This window comes from Nesoenas mayeri, assembly GCF_963082525.1.
Source record: "Nesoenas mayeri genome assembly, chromosome: 6".
NCBI classification, from domain to species: Eukaryota; Metazoa; Chordata; class Aves; order Columbiformes; family Columbidae; genus Nesoenas; species Nesoenas mayeri.
In genome coordinates, this window is record NC_137545.1 from 3,276,722 (window position 1) to 3,300,099 (window position 23,378).

General features: G+C 51.1%; 2 protein-coding genes and 1 pseudogene across 3 annotated transcripts in view; 1 reads left to right on the forward strand and 2 right to left on the reverse strand.

The window, feature by feature from the left end:
* The window catches only part of LOC308041735 (neurobeachin-like protein 1), a 347,706-nt pseudogene that overhangs the window by 257,083 nt on the left and 67,245 nt on the right, over positions 1 to 23,378 (reverse strand). The window lies entirely within an intron of this gene.
* LOC308041687 (ubiquitin carboxyl-terminal hydrolase 36-like) lies at positions 6,864 to 11,256 on the forward strand (the record flags this gene model as incomplete). Its single annotated transcript, XM_080346591.1, has 10 exons — positions 6,864 to 7,407; positions 7,691 to 7,801; positions 8,096 to 8,198; positions 8,417 to 8,484; positions 8,855 to 8,925; positions 9,109 to 9,191; positions 9,517 to 9,628; positions 9,915 to 10,055; positions 10,356 to 10,456; positions 10,755 to 11,256. 10 exons carry the CDS (start codon positions 6,864 to 6,866, stop codon positions 11,254 to 11,256), a joined length of 1,836 nt encoding a protein of 611 aa, XP_080202717.1.
* On the reverse strand, positions 13,067 to 23,361 carry LOC308041688 (cytochrome P450 20A1-like; the record flags this gene model as incomplete). Its single annotated transcript, XM_080346592.1, has 11 exons — positions 13,067 to 13,285; positions 13,361 to 13,472; positions 14,330 to 14,450; positions 15,678 to 15,732; positions 16,127 to 16,242; positions 16,922 to 17,000; positions 17,682 to 17,849; positions 18,526 to 18,671; positions 22,944 to 23,110; positions 23,198 to 23,247; positions 23,341 to 23,361. 11 exons carry the CDS (start codon positions 23,359 to 23,361, stop codon positions 13,067 to 13,069), a joined length of 1,254 nt encoding a protein of 417 aa, XP_080202718.1.

The following is a 23,378-nucleotide window of genomic DNA, read 5'->3' on the forward strand; positions in this document are numbered from 1 at the left end:
TCCTTCCTTCCTTCCTTCCTTCCTTCCTTCCTTCCTTCCTTCCTTCCTTCCTTCCTTCCTTCCTTCCTTCCTTCCTTCCCCTTCATGTTTCCAAATCAGGGAAAGCTCTCTGGTTCTCCCTGAACACAGCCTTTGCTTCTGTTTTTATTTCCTCCTACCCAAGATCTTTTCTGTGAGTATTGTAATACCCTGGAAAAAGAACATTCTACCCCCTTGGTCATGCATTTCTTGTTTTGTATTCTCTTACAGTATTTCTGAGATAGTTTCTGTGGTGTTTTCCACATTGGGTAGCAACTCCATTAAACACAGATGTATTTCTTCAGCTGTATTTTCCTGCAATCCTCAACACTGTTATCATGTCAGAGGCACTGGCCCACAAACTTCAAATGCTGATGTGTTGGAGTTTCAGTCTTGATGGACATTGTCACACTTGTGGATTGGGCCAACAGAAACCTACGGCAGTTTTACAAGGTGAAGGGGACAAGGTCTGCACTGGGGCAGAATAACCTCACGCACCGAGACAGGTTGAGACCCGACCAGCTGAGGAGTGTCCTACGGAGAAGGGATGGGAGTTGTGATGGATGCCATGTGGGCCAGTGGGTTTCCCATTTAGAAAGGAGGATGCAGAAACTGGAGAAGGTCCAGAGGAGTCTGTCATGATGGAGTTAGAGGCGTGAAGCACATGAGCTGTGTGGAGAGGCTGAGGTAACTGGGCCTCTTCCCTCGCTGAACAGGAGGTACAAGGCACTCTAGAAGCAGGTGACACCTTCCTGAAGAGGTGGTGGAACAGGGGGAGGGGAGGGGAGGGGAGGGGAGGGGAGGGGAGGGGAGGGGAGGGGAGGGGAGGGGAGGTCACCTCATGACGGTGCTGTGGTTGGCCAGGAGCAGGCTGGCATCATGACGTCATCAACAACACCAGCTGTGAAGACTGGAGACACATAACTGAGCCCCTGGGCAGGCCCTGTTCTGGGGTGAAGACACCTGAACATCACATGGAAGCACATGGGACATAACGTGAGGAACTGGGATGGGAAAGAGAACATGAGAGAAGGGACTTGTCCCAGTTTGGTCTCACCAGTAGCTGAAGAGCAGAGACATGAGAAGAGGCCAAAGTACAGGGAGACCTGGAGGGAAGCACTGGGGAGCTTCTGGGTCATCGAGTCTTGCAAGGGCACAGTGCCAGGGGAACCCCTCAGAGATGCCATTGAAGGCCCAGATGACCTTGACGATGGCATCCCAACTACCAAGTGGTGGTACAAATGGAACAAACCTGAGACCAATGGGGAAAAAGTAATTGGTGACAGTTGTTAATTGGGGAGGGGCCTGGGGCACAGACAGGGAGGAACCCAGCTGAGCTGGTAGGAAGAAGCCTGTGCGTGGGGAGGGATGCAAGGGGTCAGCTGCAGCCGGGAAGGGGTTACTCAGTGCTGATCTGTCCGAACCCTAGGCCTGATCACATGGTGTGTCCTGCCCCCTTATTAAACACTGCTTCTGGCTATTTGCTCTGTGAGCTCATTAGTGTGTGTGTGACTGTATGTCTGTGCTTTGCTGGCCAGCTGCAAGGGGGGCTGGCTGGAAGAGAAGGACACCAGGGTGGGGAGACACCCAAGGCTGGAGTTGCCAAGTGGGTAACATCTCCAAGAGTGGATAGGACACCTGGGCAGACCCAAAATTCAGGCCCACGCTGCAGAGAATGTGGATAAGTGCTGCAGAGGATCAACAGACCATTCACGACTTTCACATCAGATCAGCCTGAGAAAGGAACCAGATGGGGATGGTTGTGTTGTCCATAGGGGGGGTGTGTTCTGTGGTTGATGTGTTGGCTGCAAAGGTGCTGTTCTCTTTTGGTCTGTGGATGGTTTATTTTCCTTGCAAGTACCAGTATTTAGCATTTCCCATTTGGGTGACTCTACCTTGGATGATCTCTCACTTAGGGAGGCTTCAGTCACCACTTACCCCAGGTACAGCCTGTCCCTATAGCTCTCCAGAAAGCTCCAGGTTACCACCCTGGAGAATTTCTTCTGCACTGTCAGAGCTCAGAAAGCCCTGGGTATCTACCTCACCGACCGCTCACGATCTTCATAGTCAGCACACACCAATGAGTGAGTCCATTTTATTTCAGAGATGCTATGAGAGTGTCAGCTCTGCCCAATGAGAGGCATACTTTTATATCAGTTAGACAGAGTAGGTTCATACGTCAAGAGAAGTATGATGGATTCAAACATCTATGTCGGAAAATAATAAAAACTAACAACTATAAAGATAATTATTAAGAAAATAGAAAACACCAAACAAAGGACAAGCCTTCAGTGGGGCACTGTGGGAGTCATCCGTGAAGAGTGATGGAAAATTTACTACCACTGAGAACCACATCTGCAAGAACTTTCCTGATAGACCCCTTGAGCTCCTGGTTCCTCATGCTGTAGATCAAGGGGTTCACTGCTGGAGGCACCACTGAGTACAGAACTGCCACCAGCAGGTCCAGGGAAGGAGAGGAGATGGAAGGGGGCTTCAGGTAGGCAAAGGAACCTGTACTGGTAAACAGGGAGACCACGGCCAGGTGAGGGAGGCACATGGAAAAGGCTTTGTGCCGTCCCTGCTCAGAGGGGATCCTCAGCACAGCCCTGAAGATCTGCACATAGGACAGTATGATGAATAGAAAACACCACAAAAATACAGAAGCATTAAACATGACAAACCCAGCTTCCCTGAGATAGGAGAGTGAGCAGGAGAGCTTGAGGATCTGGGGGATTTCACAGAAGAACTGCTCCACAGTATTGCCCTTGCAGAGGGGTACTGAAAATGTGTTTACTGCGTTGTCCTGGTATTGTTAAAAACAAGTTTCTCTTTCAGTGAATTTTGCCTGTCAGCTAAAGCCTTCATATTAACTGCATTTTCCTAGAGAACCAGACACATGTTTTGGTAAAACCTAGCAATGGAATGCAAACTTATTGATAAGCATGGATGGACATCTCGCGAGAGGGGCGACGAGAAACAACTGACCAACTGTGTATAACATTCCATTCACGTGAATACTTCATATAAAATGGGAGATCACGAGGATCTCGTCCCTTTTTTCTCTTGTTCTTATGGCCGACATTAGGAGAGGACCTTGCTAGTCGTCCCTGCGAACTGAGGCCTAGTGAGAGACTGAATCCAGCTCTGGTTGGCTGTGCAGTCTAATCCAGGACTTTGGGTGCCGGCTCTGCAGTTGCTGAGACTTTCAAGATTGGTTTTGTATATTTTGTATTATTTTCTCTATTCTTATTAGTAGCATTAGTAAAACATCTTTAATTTTTTCCAACTCTCTTCTCTCTGTTCTTCTTTTCCTCCCAATCGCCTCTCCTTAGTGGAAAGGGGGGGAGGGAGGGGCAAAAGGGGGAAGTGGGGGGGAAGAGGGGGTTAACAATACATCTGCCAGGGTTTTATTGTCACCCCGCAATCTTAACCCTCGACAGATAATTGGCACCCAACGTGGGGCTCGAGAAAGGGGTAAATCTGGAGATTTTTGGCTTTTCTACTGCTCTGACGTACCTTTCAATTTTCTTGGCACGGTGTCAACTCATAGAGTTGTGATACTCGCGCGTCTGTTTGCTTTGGACATTATTTAGTGGTATTAAGGCAAAGTGAATTACATTGATTTAAAGATGTTATGGCTTAAGTTGTACCAGTTATTTTCTGCATTGTGCTCACTGATTCCATATCTGTATTGGGCCTTCTTTTTAAATCGAAGTATTCATTATATAACAACAAGGAACTGGACAATGCTCATGATGATACTGTGTGGTTTGTCACTGGTTTATTTCGTTATACTGCAGCCGCTAATGAATTTCTACTCACTTCTGCTTTACCTTGAAAAGTCTCCAGGAGAGATTAAAGAGCAGTACGGCTCTGTGTTTGCTAATTGGTCAAGCGAACCTTCAGAAAGGCTGACTAACAATACTTTTGTTTTTTCGCTAGGACAGTTCGCAAATGTTTTAGAGAGCTTTGAATATCCTTGGAGTTTTGATAGAACTGTGATGGTGTTATCTGGTTTGCTGAATGTGTGTCAGTTTGTGCTTCTGTTAAGAGAAATGGCGTTTAACAGGAGGTTTGCGTCTCTTTTTAGTCCTGAGATTTGTGATGCGTCTTCGGAAGCTTTAGCAAAAAGCACTCCTGGCCGCTCGAGAAAGAGCAAAACAGCGAAAGCTGCCGCTGCAGCCACTGCCCCCACAACAGTACCTTCGCAGGCTGAAGCTACAGCTCCTCCGCAGAGTTCCTCTGCCAAGGTCGCTTCTGATAACATTAATTCTGCAGCCTTAAAGGCAGCCCCCCCTTCTTCACACACTGGGCACTGTTGCCGCTGTAACCATAGCGATCACAGTGACAGTCATTCAGACTCTGGAAATGAATCAAATGATGGTAAACCCATATCAGCATCAGTTGCTGGTTGTAAGAAAGTCACTAGAAAGACTACCCGTGCAGCAGATGATGCCACAGGGCCAACGTCAACCCAAGGGGCACCATTAGGACAGAGAGGAGATGAAGTGACCTTTTCTCCAGGTGAGCTGAGAGATCTGCGAAAAGGCTTTAGTCATCGTGAAGGCAAGAATATTTTAACCTGGCTGCTCCGATGCTGGGACAATGGGGCAGAAACAATTGAATTGGAAGGTGGTGAAGCCAGGCAGCTGGGATCTCTGTCAAGAGATTCCACCATTGATAGGGCAATTTCAAGAGAGTCTAATGCCACTACTCTCTGGACCCGACTCCTGGCAGCTATGAAAGTAAGATTTCCCTACAAGGAAGATTGTATATCCAAGTTAGGGAAATGGAATACTATGAAGAAAGGTATTCAGTTCCTGAGAGAATTAGCTGTGCGAGAGATCATCTATTTTGGACCAAACAGCCAAGAGGGAACAGACCCAGATAGAATCAATTGTTCACAACCTCTGTGGCGCAGATTTGTACAAAGTGCATCACCTGCATATGCTAAGTCATTGGCAGGAAAGCTCTGGTCATCTAGAGGTGTACAAGATATTACTGAAGTGATTGAGCAGCTCCGTGAGTTTGAGGACAGCCTTGCTGGTTCTCTACGGGCTTGTGTCTCTGCTGTGGAGAAACTGTGTGAAAAATCTGATGACTGGTTTGAAAAGCTATTGCAAGAAATCAAAGAACTCAGAGAAGACACGTACCATTCACGACCTGCACAAACCTATGTTTCAGCTGTTAGGAAAAGGCGTTTCCAATCTCGAGAGAGAGGACACAGGCAGCCCACAAAAAGAGGTTCACTGTGGTTCTTCCTACATGAGCAGGGAGAAAACATGAATAAGTGGCATGGAAGACCTACCTCAGAACTTCAAGAACGAGTACGTGAGAACAAAGGAAAAACTCCTAGGAAGGTGGCTGCTCCAGCTTACAAAAGGAGCAGAAGAGATTCTGATGCTCTTGAAGGAACCTCTAATTCACACCCAGAGACTGTGCAAACCAGAAATTAGAGGTGCCCTGCCTCCAACCAGGTGGAGGAAAGGGATAACAGAGTTTATTGGACTGTACAAATACGATGGCCTGGTACAACACACCCCCAGGAGTACAAAGCTTTAGTGGACACTGGTGCACAGTGCACAATAATTCCTTCTAATTATAAAGGAACGCAATCCATCAGTATTGTTAGAGTAACTGGGGGATCCCAGGAACTGACTGTTGTAGAGGCTGAAATGAGCCTAACTGGAAAAAACTGGCAAAAGCATCCCATTGTGACTGGTCCAGATGCTCCGTGCATCCTTGGCATAGACTACCTCAAGAGAGGGTATTTTAAGGACCCAAAAGGGTATAGGTGGGGATTTGGTATAGCAGCTGTGGACACTGAGAAAATTGAACAGCTGTCTGATTTGCCTGGTCTTTCAGATGATCCTTCTGTCGTAGGACTGCTGATGGTTGACGATCAGCAGGTGCCAGTACACGTGGAATCGCTTGCCCCAGGGGTGGAAACACAGTCCTACCATCTGCCATGGACTGATCCAGACCACGCTGGAGCAAGGTAAAGCTCCAGAACACTTGCAGTATATTGATGACATCATCGTATGGGGCAACACAGCGAAAGAAGTCTTCGAGAAAGGTGAGAGAATAATTCAGATTCTTTTGGATGCTGGTTTTGCCATAAAACGAAGCAAGGTCAAGGGACCTGCACGAGAGATCCAGTTCTTAGGAATAAAATGGCAAGATGGCCGTCGTCAGATCCCAATGGATGTGGTCAACAAAATTGCTGCAATGTCTCCACCTACTAATAAAAAGGGGACACAGACTTTCTTGGGCGTTGTAGGTTTTTGGAGAATGCATATTCCTGACTACAGCCAGATTGTGAGCCCTCTCTATCGAGTGACTCGAAAAAAGAACCAATTTGAGTGGGGCCCTGAACAACGACAAGCCTTTGAACAAATTAAGCGTGAGATAACTCATGCAGTGGCCCTTGGACCAGTTCGGACTGGACTAGACCTTGCGTCTTGGCCTCGTAAGACTTGCAGAGGCTTTTGTTGGCCAAACCCACCACTGTGTCCAGGTTCCCTGCACTGGAACTACAGTGTGTGACCATTTAGGGGTTCTGGGGCGTGGCCGGAGCACGATGGCGTCACAACAAGCCCCGCCCCCGGCAGGTTCCGCCCCTGGCGTTGCCGGGGACGCGCAGGCGCAGCTCAGTCCCGTTCTGGACGCGGAGCGGAGCGCACGGCGAGGGCGAGGGGAGGAGTCCGTGGGCCGAGCCGAGCGCGAGCGACCGCAGCGAAGGGCGGGACTTGAGGAGGAGGCGCGGGAAGCGCGTGTGGTGGCGCAGAGGGAGACACTGAGAGACCGGCGCGACCTTGAGGCGGTGGCACGTGCGGTGACACGCCATGGCGGGCACGGCGAAGCAGAGGGAGCTGCTGAATGCGCGGCGGGACATAGGCGAGGCCGGGGCGCTGGGCCGGGTGCTGAGCACCTCGGCCAAGAAGGTGCTGCGGCACAAGATCAAGTTCCAGCCCGCCAGCCACGGCTTCTCCAGCCAGCCGGAGCTGCTGCGGGCCAAGTACCTGCTGCTCAGCCCCCGCACCGAGCCCGCCGAGCACCCCCGCGGCGCTGAGGAGGGACAGCCGGGCCAGCAGGGTGGGTGCAGAGGGCCGGGGGCTCTCCCTGCGCTGCGCAGCCCGCGGCTCACCCGCCTCTCTCTCCCTGCAGGCAGCGACCGGACCCCGGGGCGCCACGGGGACGGCGTCCCTGCGCCCCAGAAGGGGCTGTTCCCTGCAGGGCGCCTCGCCATGCAGTGGCAGCGTGTCCAGCGAATCGGCGCCGGGCTGCTCAACCTGGGAAACACCTGTTTCCTCAACGCCACCCTGCAGTGCCTCACCTACACGCCACCGCTCGCCAACTACCTGCTGTCCAAGGAGCACAGCCGCATCTGTGAGTGGGGAGGGGAGCGCCCGCCTGTCCCGGGGCTGCGCTCAGCACCCTGCGCACGGCTGTGCCGGGGGCTGTGCGGCTGCCGGGATGCGCCTTCTCTGCTCCCTCCTGCCCGTTTCTCCGTGGAGAGGACATTCCTGCATACGGGAGCATCCACTTTTCATGGCCGTAGCAGTGTTCCGAGCTCTTCACCCTGCGTCTGAGAGGCTTTGTCTGTGCTGCACACAGCCAGGACTAAGATGGGTTTGTCCTCAACGTTTTGTCTTCTCCTCTCCCACTCCAGGTCACCAAAGCGGCTTCTGCATGACATGCGTCATGCAGAACCACGTCACGCAGGCGTTCGTGAACAGCGGCAGCGTGATAAAGCCAGTGTCCTTTGTCCGACACCTCAAGAGTAAGGATGGCTGCCCTCGCGTCTCCTCCTGTAGCCGTGCGGGAGGGCAGAGACTATTGCAGGAGCAGAACCTTTGAGACCAGGGCAGGTCTTGGCAGAGGTTCTTCTGAGACAACTCACTGAGCCTGCCAGGGCCTTCATGGGCCTTGTTGGGCTTCCCCCGTGGCCGACATGAGTCTGAAGTCTGGTTTGGACCAAGGGAGCTCAAACCCCGCAGTCCCTGCCCCGAGGGAGGGCGGGAGGACCTGCCTCTGTTGCAGCGCGTGCTGCGGCTGATCCCTCCCTCTCCTGCAGAGATCGCCCCGCACATCCGCTGGGGCAGGCAAGAGGACGCGCACGAGTTCCTCCGTTTCACCATCGATGCCATGCAGAAGGCCTGCCTGCCTGACTGCACAGAGTACGTGGGGCCTCTGGTGGCCGTCACTGCCCTTGTCTGCTGGTCCCCTTGTCTGCTGGGCTGCTGTCTGCCTTCTCCTGACGCCTCCACCCCAGCACAGCTGCGGTTCTGTCCCCAAATCCTGTGACTGCGCTGGGTTTGGATCCTGAGGACACAGCGCTGGCCCTTGGGGGCGGCTCTTGGGCCGGGCGCTGTGTGATCCGAGCTGCCGTCTCTAGGTTGGATCGCCAGACCCAAGCCACCACCCTGATCCACCAGATCTTTGGCGGTCACCTGCGGTCCCATGGTGAGTGCTGGCTGCCAGGGCCTGGGCCTGTGACTCTCAGGGCTGCTGTTTCCCCGAGAGCCTTGCAGTAACTTGGGAAAGTCACTAAGCATGTGCAAATTATGCAGAGCTGCAGCTGGTCAGTCTTTTGGTATCTGTGGGTCACGAAGCTGCTGGCTGTGGGTGCCCAGCTCATTGCCACCAGCAAAGGAACCCACGTTGCCAGCTGTCCAGCAGCACTTGTTGTCCCAGCACGTAGAGGCTGCAAATGCTGGTGCTGCCATCCCAGAGCCCAAACGCGGAGAGGGGGAACACGGCAGCTGCCTGCGCTGTGCTGGGGGTGGCGGTGCCGTGTTGTGCCAGGGGGTGCTCACTGCTCTTTCTCTTGCAGTGAAGTGCTTGATGTGCAAAGCAGTGTCGGACACCTTTGACCCCTGTCTGGACCTGCCGGTGGAGATCACGGTACCGGGGCAGGGTCAGGCGGGGAGGCGCTCTGCTCTGCAGGGGATGTTCCTGCAGCTGCACCGCTACTGCTCGAGGCTGTTTAACCTGCCCGTGTCAGGCACGGTGCAGGCAAGAGGGAATCAGCTTCTGTTGTTGCGCTGCCTCCTCTGCCTGGCCCTGACCTCTCCTCTGTCCTGGCAGCAAGCCGCAAACGTAGAGCAGGCACTGGAGCTGTTTGTGAAGCCAGACCTGCTGGGCGGAGAGAACGCCTACCGGTGTGACAGGTGAGTGTGCGGGGCTGGGGCGGGAAGGGGCCGCGACTGTGCTGGTGGGAAGCAGGAGGGCAGCTGCAGTACAGGAGGGCTTCTCGACCTGCTCCACCGTTAAACCGTGAGGTTCGTGGCTGTGAAGCCTGCGATGAAGCCTGTCACTCGTCATCTCCCTCCTCTTGAGACGGGGACCTGAGCCAGCAGACCTGGCCGTGAGCAGGTGCCCTGGAGCGGTACCCGCTCCCAGCAGGGTCATTTCCGGGGGGTTTGTGGCTTGGCCAGGTCTGAGAAGCACCTGGGTCATGGAACAGCATGAATAGCTCAAGCTCTCCCTGTGCAGATGCAAGAAGAAAGTGTCGGCAACCAAACGCTTCACCATCCACCGAGCACCCAATGTTCTCACGCTTGCTCTGAAGCGTTTTGCCGACTTCACTGGAGGCAAGATCACAAAGGTGAGTGCTCGGCAACCCAGAGCGGGGCTGTGTCCTGTCCCGAGGCCCTGCTGCCCCGAGCAGGGTGGGAGGTGGTTCTGTGCGCGGTGCGAGCTCTCCCGCAGTCCTGCAGCCCTTCCCCAGCTGTGCGCTGCGGTGGGAGTTTGGCTCATCCTGATGTCTTCCTCACCGTGGGCTCTGCCTGTGGAGAGCGTGTTCCCCCTCCCTCGCGCGACGGGACTCGCAGGACAGCTGAGCCGCTCTTGCCATCTGCTGTGCAGGCTCCTGAGACATCCTCTCTCCGCAGGACGTGGGCTACCCTGAGCTCCTGAACATCCGCCCGTACATGTCCCAGAGCAGCGGGGATCCGGTCATGTACGGGCTCTACGCGGTGCTGGTGCACTCGGGGTACAGCAGCCACGCAGGACACTACTACTGCTACGTGAAGGTGAGCCCAGGGCGCTCTCTTAGCACCTCTCTGTGCTGGGGGCTGGCGGGTGCTCGAGGGTCCATGTAATGCGCAGACAGGAGGGTGCTCAGCAGACGTGCGTGGTGTGGAGCACTGCGGGGTACGGGCTGTGCTCCGTCACAGGAAGAGTGGAGTTCTGCTCTCGCAGAGTCCCCTCACTTGCCCGGGGCCGCTTGGGGTTTTGGGGAGCAGAGCTCTGCCAATAGGCCTGTTCCTGCTCCTCCTCAGGCCAGGAGCGTCCCTGGACACAGCCCGACCCCGTTCTCTCTCCCTCTGTAGGCCAGCGACGGGCAGTGGTACCAAATGAATGACAACGTGGTCCGCCCCAGTAACATCAAGGTGGTCCTTAACCAGAAGGCGTATGTGCTGTTCTACCTCAGGTGAGCGTGCCCTGTGTCCCCGGCCCCTCTGCCCTTGCTCAGCATGTGGGACAGGGCTGGGGGCACGTGCATGGGTGTGGGAAGGAGCTTGGCCCAGGCAGCCCCAGCGCCCACGTGCGTGTGCTGGCTCGGGGGAGGGTGGCAGGGAGAGCTCCAGCCCCTTGTAGTGGTTTTGCTGTAGCTCAAGAGCTCCTCACTTCCTCGGAGCTTCTGGCTCCTGGTTCTCGCAGCTACGACAAGAGTGTTGCAGTCGCTCAGACACTGGCAGTTAACACGTGCCCTTCTCTGCCTTCCCCAGGATCCCCAACCCCGGGAAGAGCTCAGAGGGTCCCGTTTCCAAAGCTGCCTCCAGCCTGCCTGGCCGTGTCAAGCTGCCTTCTGGGTCACCGTCACCCAAGCTGGCCCGGAAAGCCACACACGCGGTTGCAGCGTTTCCCGGTGACGCAGCCCAGAGGCCCAAGAAGCCGCTCTCCTCGCAGCCGCCACCCGCGCCCAGAGCGGCTCCAGGATTTTGCGGCCCCAGTCACACCAGTGGGGCCAAAGCGCAAGTTCCTCGGAAGCGCTGCTGGGAGCCCGGGCCCCTGCCCGCCTCCCCCAGGCTGACGGAGCCCATGCCCGGCCAGGAGCCGTGGGGCAGCGGGGAGAACACCGGGACACCGGGAAGGGACCCTCGCAGCAGGGCTCCTGCCAGCCTGGTGCTGGCAAAGCTGAAGGTCTTCTTGTCGGCCAGTGCTGCTCCGCAGCCCAGCAGCACCATGTCACCACCACCGGCCAAGAAGCTGGCGCTTTCCAACACATAGGTGAGTCCGAGCTTCTGCCCAGAGACTTCAGTAGGTGCCTCGTGCCTCCGGAGCCGGGGCTTGTGTTGGGGAGTGCAAGACTGATGGTGGTACCTTGCTAAGCAGGAGGCGGGCGGGGAGAGCCCGTCAGCCCCAGGGCTCTGCCCTCCCTCTGAGTCGGGGTGCGGGTCAGGCCCCCGCTCTGCTCCCATCCCTGCAGAGGCTGGAGAACTGGCTGCTGCCTCCTTGCTCAGGACGGCGGGTGGCTGCGCCAGTCCCTGGAGAGGGGCGGCCTCGCCAGCCTTCGCAGGGCAGCGTGTCCCGGAGGCGATGGGAGCTGGTGACACCACAGCTGGAGGCTGCAGCGTCGCCTCCTCCCAGGGCAGCGGCTGCACCGGCTCTCTGGGCGCCGCTGTGCAGCCAGGGCTGGGGACAGCGCTGGGGGTTCTGTTCTTAACGTTTCCTTCCTTTTTTCCTTTCTGCTTCTAAGGGAAAACACTTGATTCTTCTTTGACTCCCCCACTTCCCTCTCCCTGTCTGTGTCCTTTCTCCTCCCCTTTCTCTGGGCTCCCCTTTTTGTTTTTTATCCTCTTAGCTCACAGCAACCTCTTTTATTTAGACACCAAGTTGTTCTTTATGTCAATAACTGCAGGGCAGCCCCCAGGGAAGGAGAGCAGAGGGGACCACCATGCACGTCCTCACCTGCTGCTGCCGGTTCCTGTGCCCGCCCCAGCCCCGCGCTGGGTCCCTGTGGGGCCGGGGCGCTGCCGCCGGGACACCGGGCAAGAAACTGGAGCGCTCCCTCGGGAACCGGCGGGGCTGGCAGGACAGCGGGAGCGGCCAGAGGAGCCACAGGGAGGATCCGAGGCTGGAACAGCTCTGCTGGGAGGAACGGCTGAGAGAGAGTCCTCAGCACTCGGACAACTCCTGGGAGAGCTTTCCATCAGATACTTCATGGTGAAGATTTCAAACATGATTTCATAAAAGAGGGGTTTTTCTTTCCAAGTTGTTTTCTATCATTTTTCAGTGTATACAAGAAGTGATAGCAGCATTCTACAATGGGTATTGATCCAGGGGGTCTCATGGAGACATCTGGACAGGCAGGAGAGCAGTCCAGTGAGGCCGGACATTGTATGGATGACTTATCCTCTCACCCTTCCCAGTCCCACCTGTTCCCTCACCGGCCACCTGGGACTTGGCCTCACCAAGCTGGAGCACAAGTGTGATGGGAGCGGCTGAGGGACCTGGGGGTTCAGCTGGAGAACAGGAGCTGAGGGGAGACCTTCTGAGCTCTGAACTGCCTGAAAGGAGCTTGGAGCCAGGGGGGTCGGGCTCTGCTCCCCAGGAACAAGCACCAGGAGCAGAGGAAATGGCCTCAAGTTGCGCCAGGGGAGGTTGAGGTTGGATTTAGGAACAGTTTCTTCCCCAAAGGGCTGTGGGGCATTGGAACAGGCTGCCCAGGGCAGTGCTGGAGTCACCATCCCTGGAGAGTTGGACAGACCTGAGATGAGGGTCTCAGGACACGGGCCAGTTCCGGGGGTGGGGAACGGTTGGACTCCATGATCGTAGAGGTGTTTTTCAACCAAAATGATTCTATCGCACCTCTATCTTTGCATTGTAATAGTGCCTAAAGGTCACAGCCAGGGTTTCTACTGTCTTGTCCTGATATTTTTCCAGATGCGTAGAAGTCTGTCTCAAAGAATGTAATGAAAACAAAACAAAAGAGCATGGGTAGAGCGAACAATGGCAAGGAGGGAGGGCCAAGTATGAAGATGAATCCCAGTGAGAGCAAGTATTTGGGTGATACGATCAGGCCTGAAATCATGCTCTGTTATGCACAACTGAACCCGTAAGCCCCTTCAAAAGACAATTCACCCTCGGTGGACCCAGAACTGGAAGCAAATCTGCTCAGGAAGAGACCATGAATTCCCAGAGCCTCTGCCACAGAGGAACTACAGGGCGAAGTTCGAGCTAAGCTGTACTTTGAGATGCCAGAGCAGCTGCTCGGGTTCAACAGCGTCAGAAGAAATGGTCTTAGTGCCTCACCACCCTGCAGGAAGAAGAGGAAACGGCAAATTCCCCTCCAGGAAAGGAACGTGCTCTGGTGCTCCCAGTACTGCCCTACCTCTTTGGGGATGGTATGTTGGTCGACTCTTCCCTCCAGCTCCTGCAGCTGTGCAGCAATGGGAGTGAGCTGTGCCGTTCGCACTGTCTCACACAGGACTTGCCGACAGTACCTGCAACCATAAGACTTGGTCAGTTTAACCCTCCCAGAGAGAAGTTTGTCCATGTCCTTGTGGTGGCACCTGCTGCATTGGGGCCACAGTCTGCTCCTGGAGTTCTCTCAAGCCACACCGAGGCACTTCATTGTCTTTTTTCTGGCCAAGAATCCCAGCATCTTCGCAAGAAGCATTGAATCTCATTATCAGCTTTTAGGGAAGGCTACTGAAATATCTCTTCGCCACACTTTTTTTCTGATTTTAAACCAAACTGACTCTGCTTAAAAGCATAAACACACCAGTCCTTATCCTGAACCTCTCACCCATACAAGACGGGGCAAGAATCCCACACACTCAATACTCCCTTACTGAAACTCTGACATTGGTCCAAATACAAAACGTACCCCGTTGCACCAACAGATGCATGAAAAATAAAGGCACACTGTTGACCAGCCATCATCCTAGTTCTGTGGCCCTTTTGAAAGAAGATTACTCCATGCTTTCTCTCTAGGTATGTCTAAAATGAATCCAACCATTAAAATAACTTTCGGAAAACCAGGAGAGAAACCAAACAAAACAAGAAGCAAAAAAATTTTGGCCTGGCAGCCTGGGCACTGATTCTGTGCTCTGCCAATGAACCTAAAGGGTTTCTTATAGACACCCTGAAGACAGCAGCTTGGTCCCCATGTCTGGAGCCCTACGGCACGTTCTGTCTGTGCTGCAAGTCATGCTGTGGTTTGATCACTTCCAGAAAAAAGAACAGAGTAGCTCTGGGATGCCTTATCCTGTCCCAGTGTAGGCTGGGCACCAGGTCCAGTACATGAAGCCCCTGTCCCCACACAACCTTCCTCCGCAGTTCCTTCCATAGGACCCACCTGAGCTGCTCGATTTTCTCATGTGTAATTGGTCCCTTCCCCAGAACGCCGTCCATCTCCTTGTACAGATTCTGCTGAACATCTTCGGAGGTTGTCAGGAAATAGACTGCCCAGGTACACGCTGGGGAAGAAATCAATATAAGACTGGGCCCAGAAAATTCAATCCTTTACAAACTGAATTCAGTTTTCTTACTTCTTGTATTTGCAACATTACTTTTTGGCACAGAAAAGGATGACCCTCTGGTCACAGCAGGCTGGGGAAGGGACCACACAGCCCAGCAAACCCTGGGGAACCAGGGTTTTAGGCCAGCCACGCCAATGAAAGGCTGGTTTGTCCAAAGCATCAGAAAATTCCCTTATTTAGGGGGCTTCCCCAGCACATCTGAGGTGGGTACTCCAGACAGCCAACGTCTGGGGCTCCTGACTGGGAGCAAGAAGAGCAGCAGAGCTCCCTGCAGCAGGCTGGCCAGCACTTGTCTCCCTCACATCTACAGCTATTTTGTGAGCTATTCAAGAGATATTTTCAATAGCGGAGTGAAACAGAAACCTTGCATAAGAAATAACTGTGTAGGATACAGTTTTCCTAAAGCTACAAGTAAATGTTCCTACCACTCCAACCTGTCTATTCATTAGAACTATCTGGAATCCCTGAGGAGTCGAGCCCCTTAAAATTGGAGAAGATATTCTCTGGGAGGAGCATTATCATATTTGCCCAATTTACTTGCCACAATCTTTAACACCCAGCTGCACCTAGGAGGTTTTCTTTGGAGTTCCAGCCCACTGGCTGAGATACAGGGCCTGATAACCATCCCCCATCATAGAAGATTTTACACAGCTCCAGCTTATTTATATCCATATTTTTTTTTTTCCATAATCTTTGCACAAATCACAAAGTAGCTTATTTGAAAGCCTTCCATACATGGAGCACTCCTATCCTCCAGAAATTCAAAGCAGCCAGTCAAATTCCAGCACTCTGCTCTAATTTCCTTCCCATGTGCCAGAGCCTATTTTACAACACAATCTTTGTAGCTGACATCTTTTGGTGCTTTTTCATGAAATTTAGCATCACTTGGCTGAGTTGAGAGTGCAAGCGAAAAACAATGGGAAGAAAATCTAAGGTTCACCAAAAGACTGGGAAGGTTGTCAAACACAGCTTAGTTTCAAATCACTAGCTGTGAGGCTGTGTCAAGAGTCCGCTGTAAAATTAGCGTGTCCTACACATCTGTAGCTCAGGAGAAACAGAATGATGACTATAATTTTTGTTAGCCTAGAACAAGCCTCATGTCATCACACAGAGCTTCAGACAGCTGAATCTGAGGATGGAAAGTTACTTACAATCTGTACTTACAGTTAGCAGTGATTATGCATCCTGCCAAGGAGAAAATCATGGTATCTTCCAGAATCTAGGAAATAAAATCTACTTCAGAGAATGAAGCTCATGAGACTGTAAAGATAAAAAAGAAGCGGCACATTCTCCATTCAAGCGCATGAAATCCCTTTAGTGCAGAGAGCAGGAAATACATCTAGAAGACACGGAGTGAACTCTCCACAGACCTTGCACTGGGATGACATGAGCCATGCATAGTGCTAACATACTTCTGGCTTATAAAAATAGCAATGAAGCGGTGGCAAGGAAGCTACCGAAGCCTAATGCAATTAAACATTGTGGGGACGGAAAAAGAACCAGAAACTCTGCTTTAGTAAGGAATCTGATCTAAGATGCAAAAGCTTAAATTAATCAAAGGCTACAATGTAATGAGCAAGTCCATTGGTGTGTAATGACTTAGCTGCACACACCAGCTGGTCGCTCAGGCTCCTCTGCAGCAAGGTGTCTATAAAGACGTGTCTGTTGAATGATCTCCCTCGGCGCTCCTTTGTAACTTTCCTTAAGGTGGATTCCATCTCCATCAGAGCTTTGGAAGCAAAAAAACATGTTTATTTTAAAACCTGGTCATTCTGAGTGCTGCAGAGAAGCAAATCCATCTCCCCAAGCAGATTTTCAGACCAGCTGGCCCTGCTGGGCTCACTTACAGAAGCAGCCTCTGTTACATGTTGCTGTCAATTTGGAAGGCAATATCTCCAATTTAGTTGAAAAGGAAGGAACCAAGCAAGACAGGTTGCCTATAAAAAGCCAGCCTTACAGGTATAACTGAGACACGTACTCGATGAGCTGAAATCAGCAACACCTAAACACCAACCTGCACTACCTGGAGTTTGTGAAATTGTGTCCTAATGCATCATACTGCTACAACTCAGCAACAGGCCTGAACAAGTGCCCATGAGAAAAGCCCATTTTAATGGGACAGTAGTTGTGCTCAGGTTCTGAAACCCAAAGAACTAACAACAAAAAGATGGAAACACTGGGTTTGGAGGACTAACAAGCAAATCCTTAGTTCTGGATACAAACTGCTTTTAACATCTTCTCAATCAATACTGAAAGGCTTTAACTATTCATGACAAAAAAGACAGGACAACTGAGAAATAAAGTAACTTACCGTGAAATATATAAGAAATAAAAGCACTGCCATAACAGGCTTGAAAATCAGTATCAATCAGAGTGGAAGGAAGACCCCGATTTTGGGAGGTACCTACCATCTTTGTAAAGCTTCTTCCTGGTCATGTTTTTGTAAAGAGACCCATCCAAGAAACCTTTCCCAATCTCTGACCAGATCTGAAAGGACAGGGAGAAGAGCATCATCACTCACCGCAAGCTGAGACCCTTCTATTCTTCCCCTGTTCAGTAATACGAAAACACCAAATCAAATGAAGACTTCCCGTGACTACAAGACTGGTCTCCTCTCTAGGACAGCCTGTCTCATTCCAGATATTATGATAGCTGAAACTGAATTGAAATGAAACAACTGTAATTACAACTGTAGGAAAAAAAGCATGGGATTCTTTAATGGGAGATTAACTATTTCTTTCCTACCTTATCACCAGCAGATTTAACATCCCCAGATGAGGACACAGCTTGGGACCTTCTCTGATTTTCCTGTCTCCACAATGTCCCAGAGCCTTCAGAAGATCTTTGAAAAGTGGAAGTGCCATTAGCATTCCCAACAGAGTTTAACTCACTTATGTACCAAACACCTTTCAATTGCCATTGGATCTGGGCTCCTGATCCCCATAGATCCTCTAGAAATGTCTTAGACTAATGACAGCAGGATGAGCAGTAGGATCCTTCTGACAGTTTCAGCTTGGGATAACTGAGGCAGAGCCCTCAGGCTCTTAATGTTAACTTAATGTTCAAGTCTCAGCAGTAGCTTGTACTAAACTGTACACAGACACAAGCCGTGTGCTGCTGGCGTAGGAAAAGATAATAGGAGATTTCCTGGCTCTTTGTGACACTTACTACATCGTGGTGCCTGCGGAATCGGATAACTTCCCGGTCATCTTCAAAGCTGCTGCCCATAGCTGTCTGTGTGACAGCCTTCATGGCAAAGCCCAGCATGTGCTGGCAGAGGGGCACGTGTTGCGCCTCAGGCACAGACAGCCATTTGGCTAGCAACTCTTCTGACAGCTGGAGAGGGAAGGAACCATTAGTTGGCAGTAATATCAGCAGCCTATTTACCAAACCTACCCTGGAGACATTCCCACCCAGTTGCTAGGGCAGATCACATTTTCATGGCTATGACATGAAGCTACACTCTTTCCAGGGTTTCCTTCCATTAACTTACAAACAGTAACATTTTAGCCTCAAATCTTGTGCGTCTTCCCAAGGTTTCCCCCCAACAAGGTAGCCCTGTCCTCCTCTCCTGCTCCCTCTATCACAACAGAAGCCTTACAACCTTTAATGCTAGTAGCTCCCGACTGAGAAGACACAGATCAAATTCTGGCTGCTGGACTGAGTCAACAGAACAGTTCTTCACCTGTTTGTGATCCCAAGAGCTGGTTCCTTGCTCCCCGCTCCTGTCCTGGGAAATAAATCTAGAATCCAGATGCTCCAGTATGTTTAACTGCATCTGGTATCTTGGCATAAAAAGCCATCAAGCTGAGCCTTCCCCGTAACCCACTGGAGCTAAGAGAAACCAAATATTCACACCCTGCTTGAATGGGCAGAGACTGTTTGCTGTCTCAGATGCTTATAGTTCCAGCACTAATTTGAACACAGCTCCTTTATCCTAGTGATCATTCTCACTAAACATTTCCCTGTGAGCCACACAGGGCTTCTCTGCTGTACAAAGGCAGTTACGCACTTTCTGGATGAGAGCAAAGTTACTTTGCAAGGCCTTGTTGACGCCATTTTCACACAGCTTTCTCCTCATGTGGCTCTCTCCTGTATCCGCATTCAGGCTGGACTGGTACCTCAAGAGGGACTTCAGCATTGTCTCAAAAGGATCCGCTGAAAGCAAAAAAGGAAACGCCATTCAAAAGTCAGGCAGTCACACCACACAGAGGTGATGAAAACAGTTACCTCTTTAATCAGGCACTGTTACTTGTGCACCTCTTTGGGCTGTACATCTTCTCTTGCTCAGTGGGCTGGGACCTCCTATAAGGTCTCTTCTCGGGCAGAGCACCATCCTGTGATCAGCAACCCCTGCAGAGGGGGCCTGTTGGCTCTGCCAAGGAACTCTTTAGCAGTAACACCTCAGAAGCTTGTTTCCAGCTTTCCAGATCCCAGCTGGTGGTGTCACTGACGTGGTGACACCAGTGAGCGTGCTGTGCTCCTCTCCCTCCTCCTCCAGCCTGACCTGCAGCCCCTCTAGCACATTCCCTCTTGACACCTGGTGCGCTCTCCTGCCCTGACCATGGCTGTGTGCTCAACACAGATCAGCTCCCATCAGAGACTGGGCCAAAGGTTGCTCTGTGTGCTCCTCACCTTGCTTCACGGCCCAGCAAACCTCAGCTGACACCCTACTGCTCCTGCATGATTTCTCTTGCATTTGCCGAGTTCCCTGCTGATGAGCTCTTCCCAAACTAACACCCACCTTTCTCAGTCGAGGGCTGCCTCCAGCAGAGCTCAGACAGAAAACAGTGCCCCACAAAGCTACAGAATACTTTGTACTTCTAATTGCCTTGCTTCCCATCTTCCTTCTGCACAGACGCTTGCAATGGTGTAGAAACTAGATAAAAACACACATCCTCCTTCCTTCATATCCACAGCTCACTTCAGTTAGATTTTTAACTCTGAATTTCACCACCAGGGGCCTTTACTTAATAAAGTTGCTAAGGTACATTAGATGTCAAGGCAAAACTATGCAATAAAGAATGGCATATGCTTTTCCCTTTCTCTAAACTTTTCTGTGGGTCTTGCAAAACTGGCAGAATCTTTAAGGAACTACTTAGAAGCAGCAATCAGGGGGTTTTCAAGAGGGATATTTTATAAGAGTTTGTTATTTCTCCCAGATGGAAAATGAAACCTCTGAGGCATCAGAAAACATCAAGGCTGAGCTAGACACATATGACTTTACCAGTTGTGGCTGTATTTAGGATTCCCAGCAGAGATCAGGGCCTCATTGCGCTACCAGACAAACATACGAGACAATTCCCACCTGCACAGGTCTTACTGCCTAATGACATGGAGGTAGCTAATGAGGCCATGAATGTGGTAAACTTTCCTAAATACTTTTCTCTCATATCATTTCCCTTCCAATGTTTTTAAGCTCTGCATCTCACCCTCTTTCCCACTTTGAATGACAAGGAGTATGTGTGTGTGTCTTTCGGCAGAGCAGATGGTACCGGTGGCTCTCCACGTGGAGCAGGCTGTTACGTGACTCGAGCTGCTGCTGCCAATTCCTCCTCCGAGCTGCTTTGCCACGGATGGGCTGCTGCTGCTATTCGTGCCACAATGGCCCGCTAACTGTTCCTGGCAGAGCGAGGTACAGTGCTGGGGTAGCCAGAAAGACACATGGTTGGTGGTGAAGCCCACACGGCAAATCTGGCAAGCAGATGCATTTGGAGAGGCCAGAGGATGCTTAGCACCACCACCTGCACAAACTGCAAAATTCTCCTGGTGCAGATGAAAGAAAACTGCTGGATCAAGCACGGGCTGTTTTTGTCTCCCCTGTCTCTGGTGCAAAATGACAGCGCCATGCCACTGACCCACCCTGTGCTGTGCGCTCAGGACTGCGGAGCCCAGGCTGCCCTTTGCTGAGGGCTGGCCCTGCCTCCCAGCATTTGGGAAATGGCTGTTTCTCCACGGGGACTCCACAAGGCACAAACGGTCTCTCAGAGATAGAGCTCTGTCCTGCGTCAGCTTTCACAGACTTCTTCCTTTGTCCTTGTCTTGAAAACATCTTAAGGCTACATTTTCAGTCCTCTCAGTGAAGCATACAAAAATTTCAAATGTTCCTTCCACTTACAAGGAAATCTCCCTCATTCCATGAGCCTCAGAGTGTTGTCCTGGACATCATTGTAAGTGAATGTGAGGAAAAGATCTAACTCTAGACAGTCGAAACAAATGCCAAGCAGAACTGAGTATCACAAATGGAAAGGACCTCTGAACCTGCAGAGAACAAATGCACACAGAACAGCAATAAAGCAGTCCTTAAAGCGGTCCTGCTCAAACAGGCCAGGACCCATAGCTCCATCTCCAGCACTTGATGTGCATCAGGTTTATTGTCCCAACCCAAAAGGTGACATCAGCTCATGGGAGTTTTCCAAGTGGGTCTCTGAACACACTGGTCCTGGCAATCCTGAGCTAGTCCACCCTTTTTACACCCACACCCTTCGCAGTCCTGCTTACCCGGAACATCTCACAGGAACTGCCAGTCCCAGCAGCAAAGTTTTACTTCCTTTGAATTCTGCTTGCAAACTAATCTCAACAAAGCCCTAAGAGGCCACGAAAAGGTACCAACTTCAAACACTGCCTTAACATAAGGAAAAATAGTCTCCTGGCACTAGGAACCTATTAATAACTGTGAATGCAATTAGTCCAACTTCAAGGCTAGCAGCCTGCCTTTGCACTTTCTTTATTCAAAATCATGCTGAGTGCGGGGGCCAGAGCCACACACAGGATCCCAGGTCTGGCTCATGTTTCATCATCCTTTCCTCTCTCTACAGAAAATACATGCACTCTTTTCTTTTTTTCCGTGGCCATGTCATCCTGCAGGCCATCAATCCAGATCTTGTTCCTCCCCTTCCTGTTGCTGCTGCCCCAGCCCCAGGGGTACGCGTCTCCTTGCTCTGACACTCTGCTTCCCTGCGCTGGCAAGGGGTCCCAGTGTGATGCCATCAGGACAGGCTGTCAACCTAACTGGGAGTATTTAACCTCCCCAACCCAGCCTTTCGCTTTCTCAACACAATCCAGCCTTGCTCCCACTTTCACTTTTCATATCCCTTTGCCTCCACCTTCAGTGATAATTCAAGCGGTGTCCAAGCAAATTCTGAACTGAAACTCTGACAGAAACACAATTCTATCTCTTTCCTTGTCTAGAAGTCCAATTATCAAAGGAGTACAGCATGCATTTCCTATTTACCCCCATCCTTAACAAACCTATTTAGCCCTTGGGCACAGCAGGATGCCAGGCTAGTCTGTAGCTGCCTGGGTCACTTCATTACCTGTATTTTAAGTCCAGGCACTGTATTTAGTTTTTTTTTCCAGTATTTGAGTACTCCAAAATTCAGTACATTTCTGAGAACTTCCCTGCTCAAGTGCTTGTCACCACTTCTCTGAGTGTGGAGAAAGTGACTGTCTGCTCAATTTCCCAAAGACACACAAGTGCATTCAGCTCCTTCAGAGTGGGTTTCCACCTTCTGGAGTGTCATTGCTATCTACTGTGTCTTGCTGATCTTTGCTAACTCCTACACCTTCCCTAGATTGTCATCGTTTTCTTTGAGTCCATCATGCAATTGCACAAAAAGCTTACCCGTCATGACCCCAGCACAAAGCGATGCTGAGATATGTGCCTGTGCCTATAGACAGCTTGCAGTGTCAGGTCAGAGCTGTGCAACCAGCACCTTATTCAACCTTATAGGATGAAAACTGGAAAAACAAGAGGTTAAAGCCAAACGTCAACTGAGTTAACTTATTGTCTAGCATCACCTTAGGAAGAAAAGCACCCACCTAAGAGGCTTACACCATAAATTCAAATACCCTCCCAGGACTAAGATGGCGAACTCAGCTACCAGCACCACTGATCACTTCCAAGTCTGGAAGATCATTTGAAGCTTTCAGCACAAAGTTCCACACACCAAAGAAAAACAGAAGTTAAAGCACTTCAAATACTACTTTAAAAACCTCCATACTGAACCACACCAGTGAGCTATCACAATCTAGCACAGCTGTTTTCAGACTTAATTTAGCAAAGTTCCTTCTCTTAGATTGTATTTCAAGCTGGTTTTAAAATGTTTGCCAAATGGCTCCAGGATCTTCACCTTGCAGTTTCAAGTTACTAATGAGCATTACGTTTTCCATCAACATTTGCTTGTAGGGAGATGGTAAAAGACACAAGCATGCTAATTTCTTGATGGCCATTGGACAGCAGCAACTCTTGGTCACTGACGCTCAGTTCCAATAAGAAGGACCAAAGACATACCTGACCCACCATGACAGCTACAAACTAAGTCTCATTTTCTTTCTACTTTGAATGAAGCCCCAGCTTCCTTTGACATAGGATGCCAAGCAAGGCCAGAAGGAACAAATGGACTCAAAAACAAAGCAAAGAACACTTACACAACCGGTTGGGGTTGATATGTTGTTTCAGGAGATCAATGGAGCCAAGGCTGACAACAAGACGCCTTCCAAACCAGAAAGAGACCAGTGGGCCGTATTTTTCATGAAGGTTCACCAGGAACTCATGAAAACTGCTGCTGGCAATGATGTCTGGCAAGTTGCCATCCCTGAGGAACACAAAGAGGGTGTCTGGTCATGAGCAGCATCCTCTGCCAATGCTGAACTTGATCGATACGAAGACAGAAAGCACTTACTTTTCATCAGCTGGAGCCAGCCCAGGGATAACTGATGCTTGCCTAGATGCCTAGAGAGGGTAAGGAAATGGATCAACCTCCTTGAATTTAAGATTTTAAGATTAAGCTCTCCAGCAGGAGAGCTGGATTTTCCACATCAATACTGCTGCATAACTTATAAACATTAAACAAAAGCTGGATA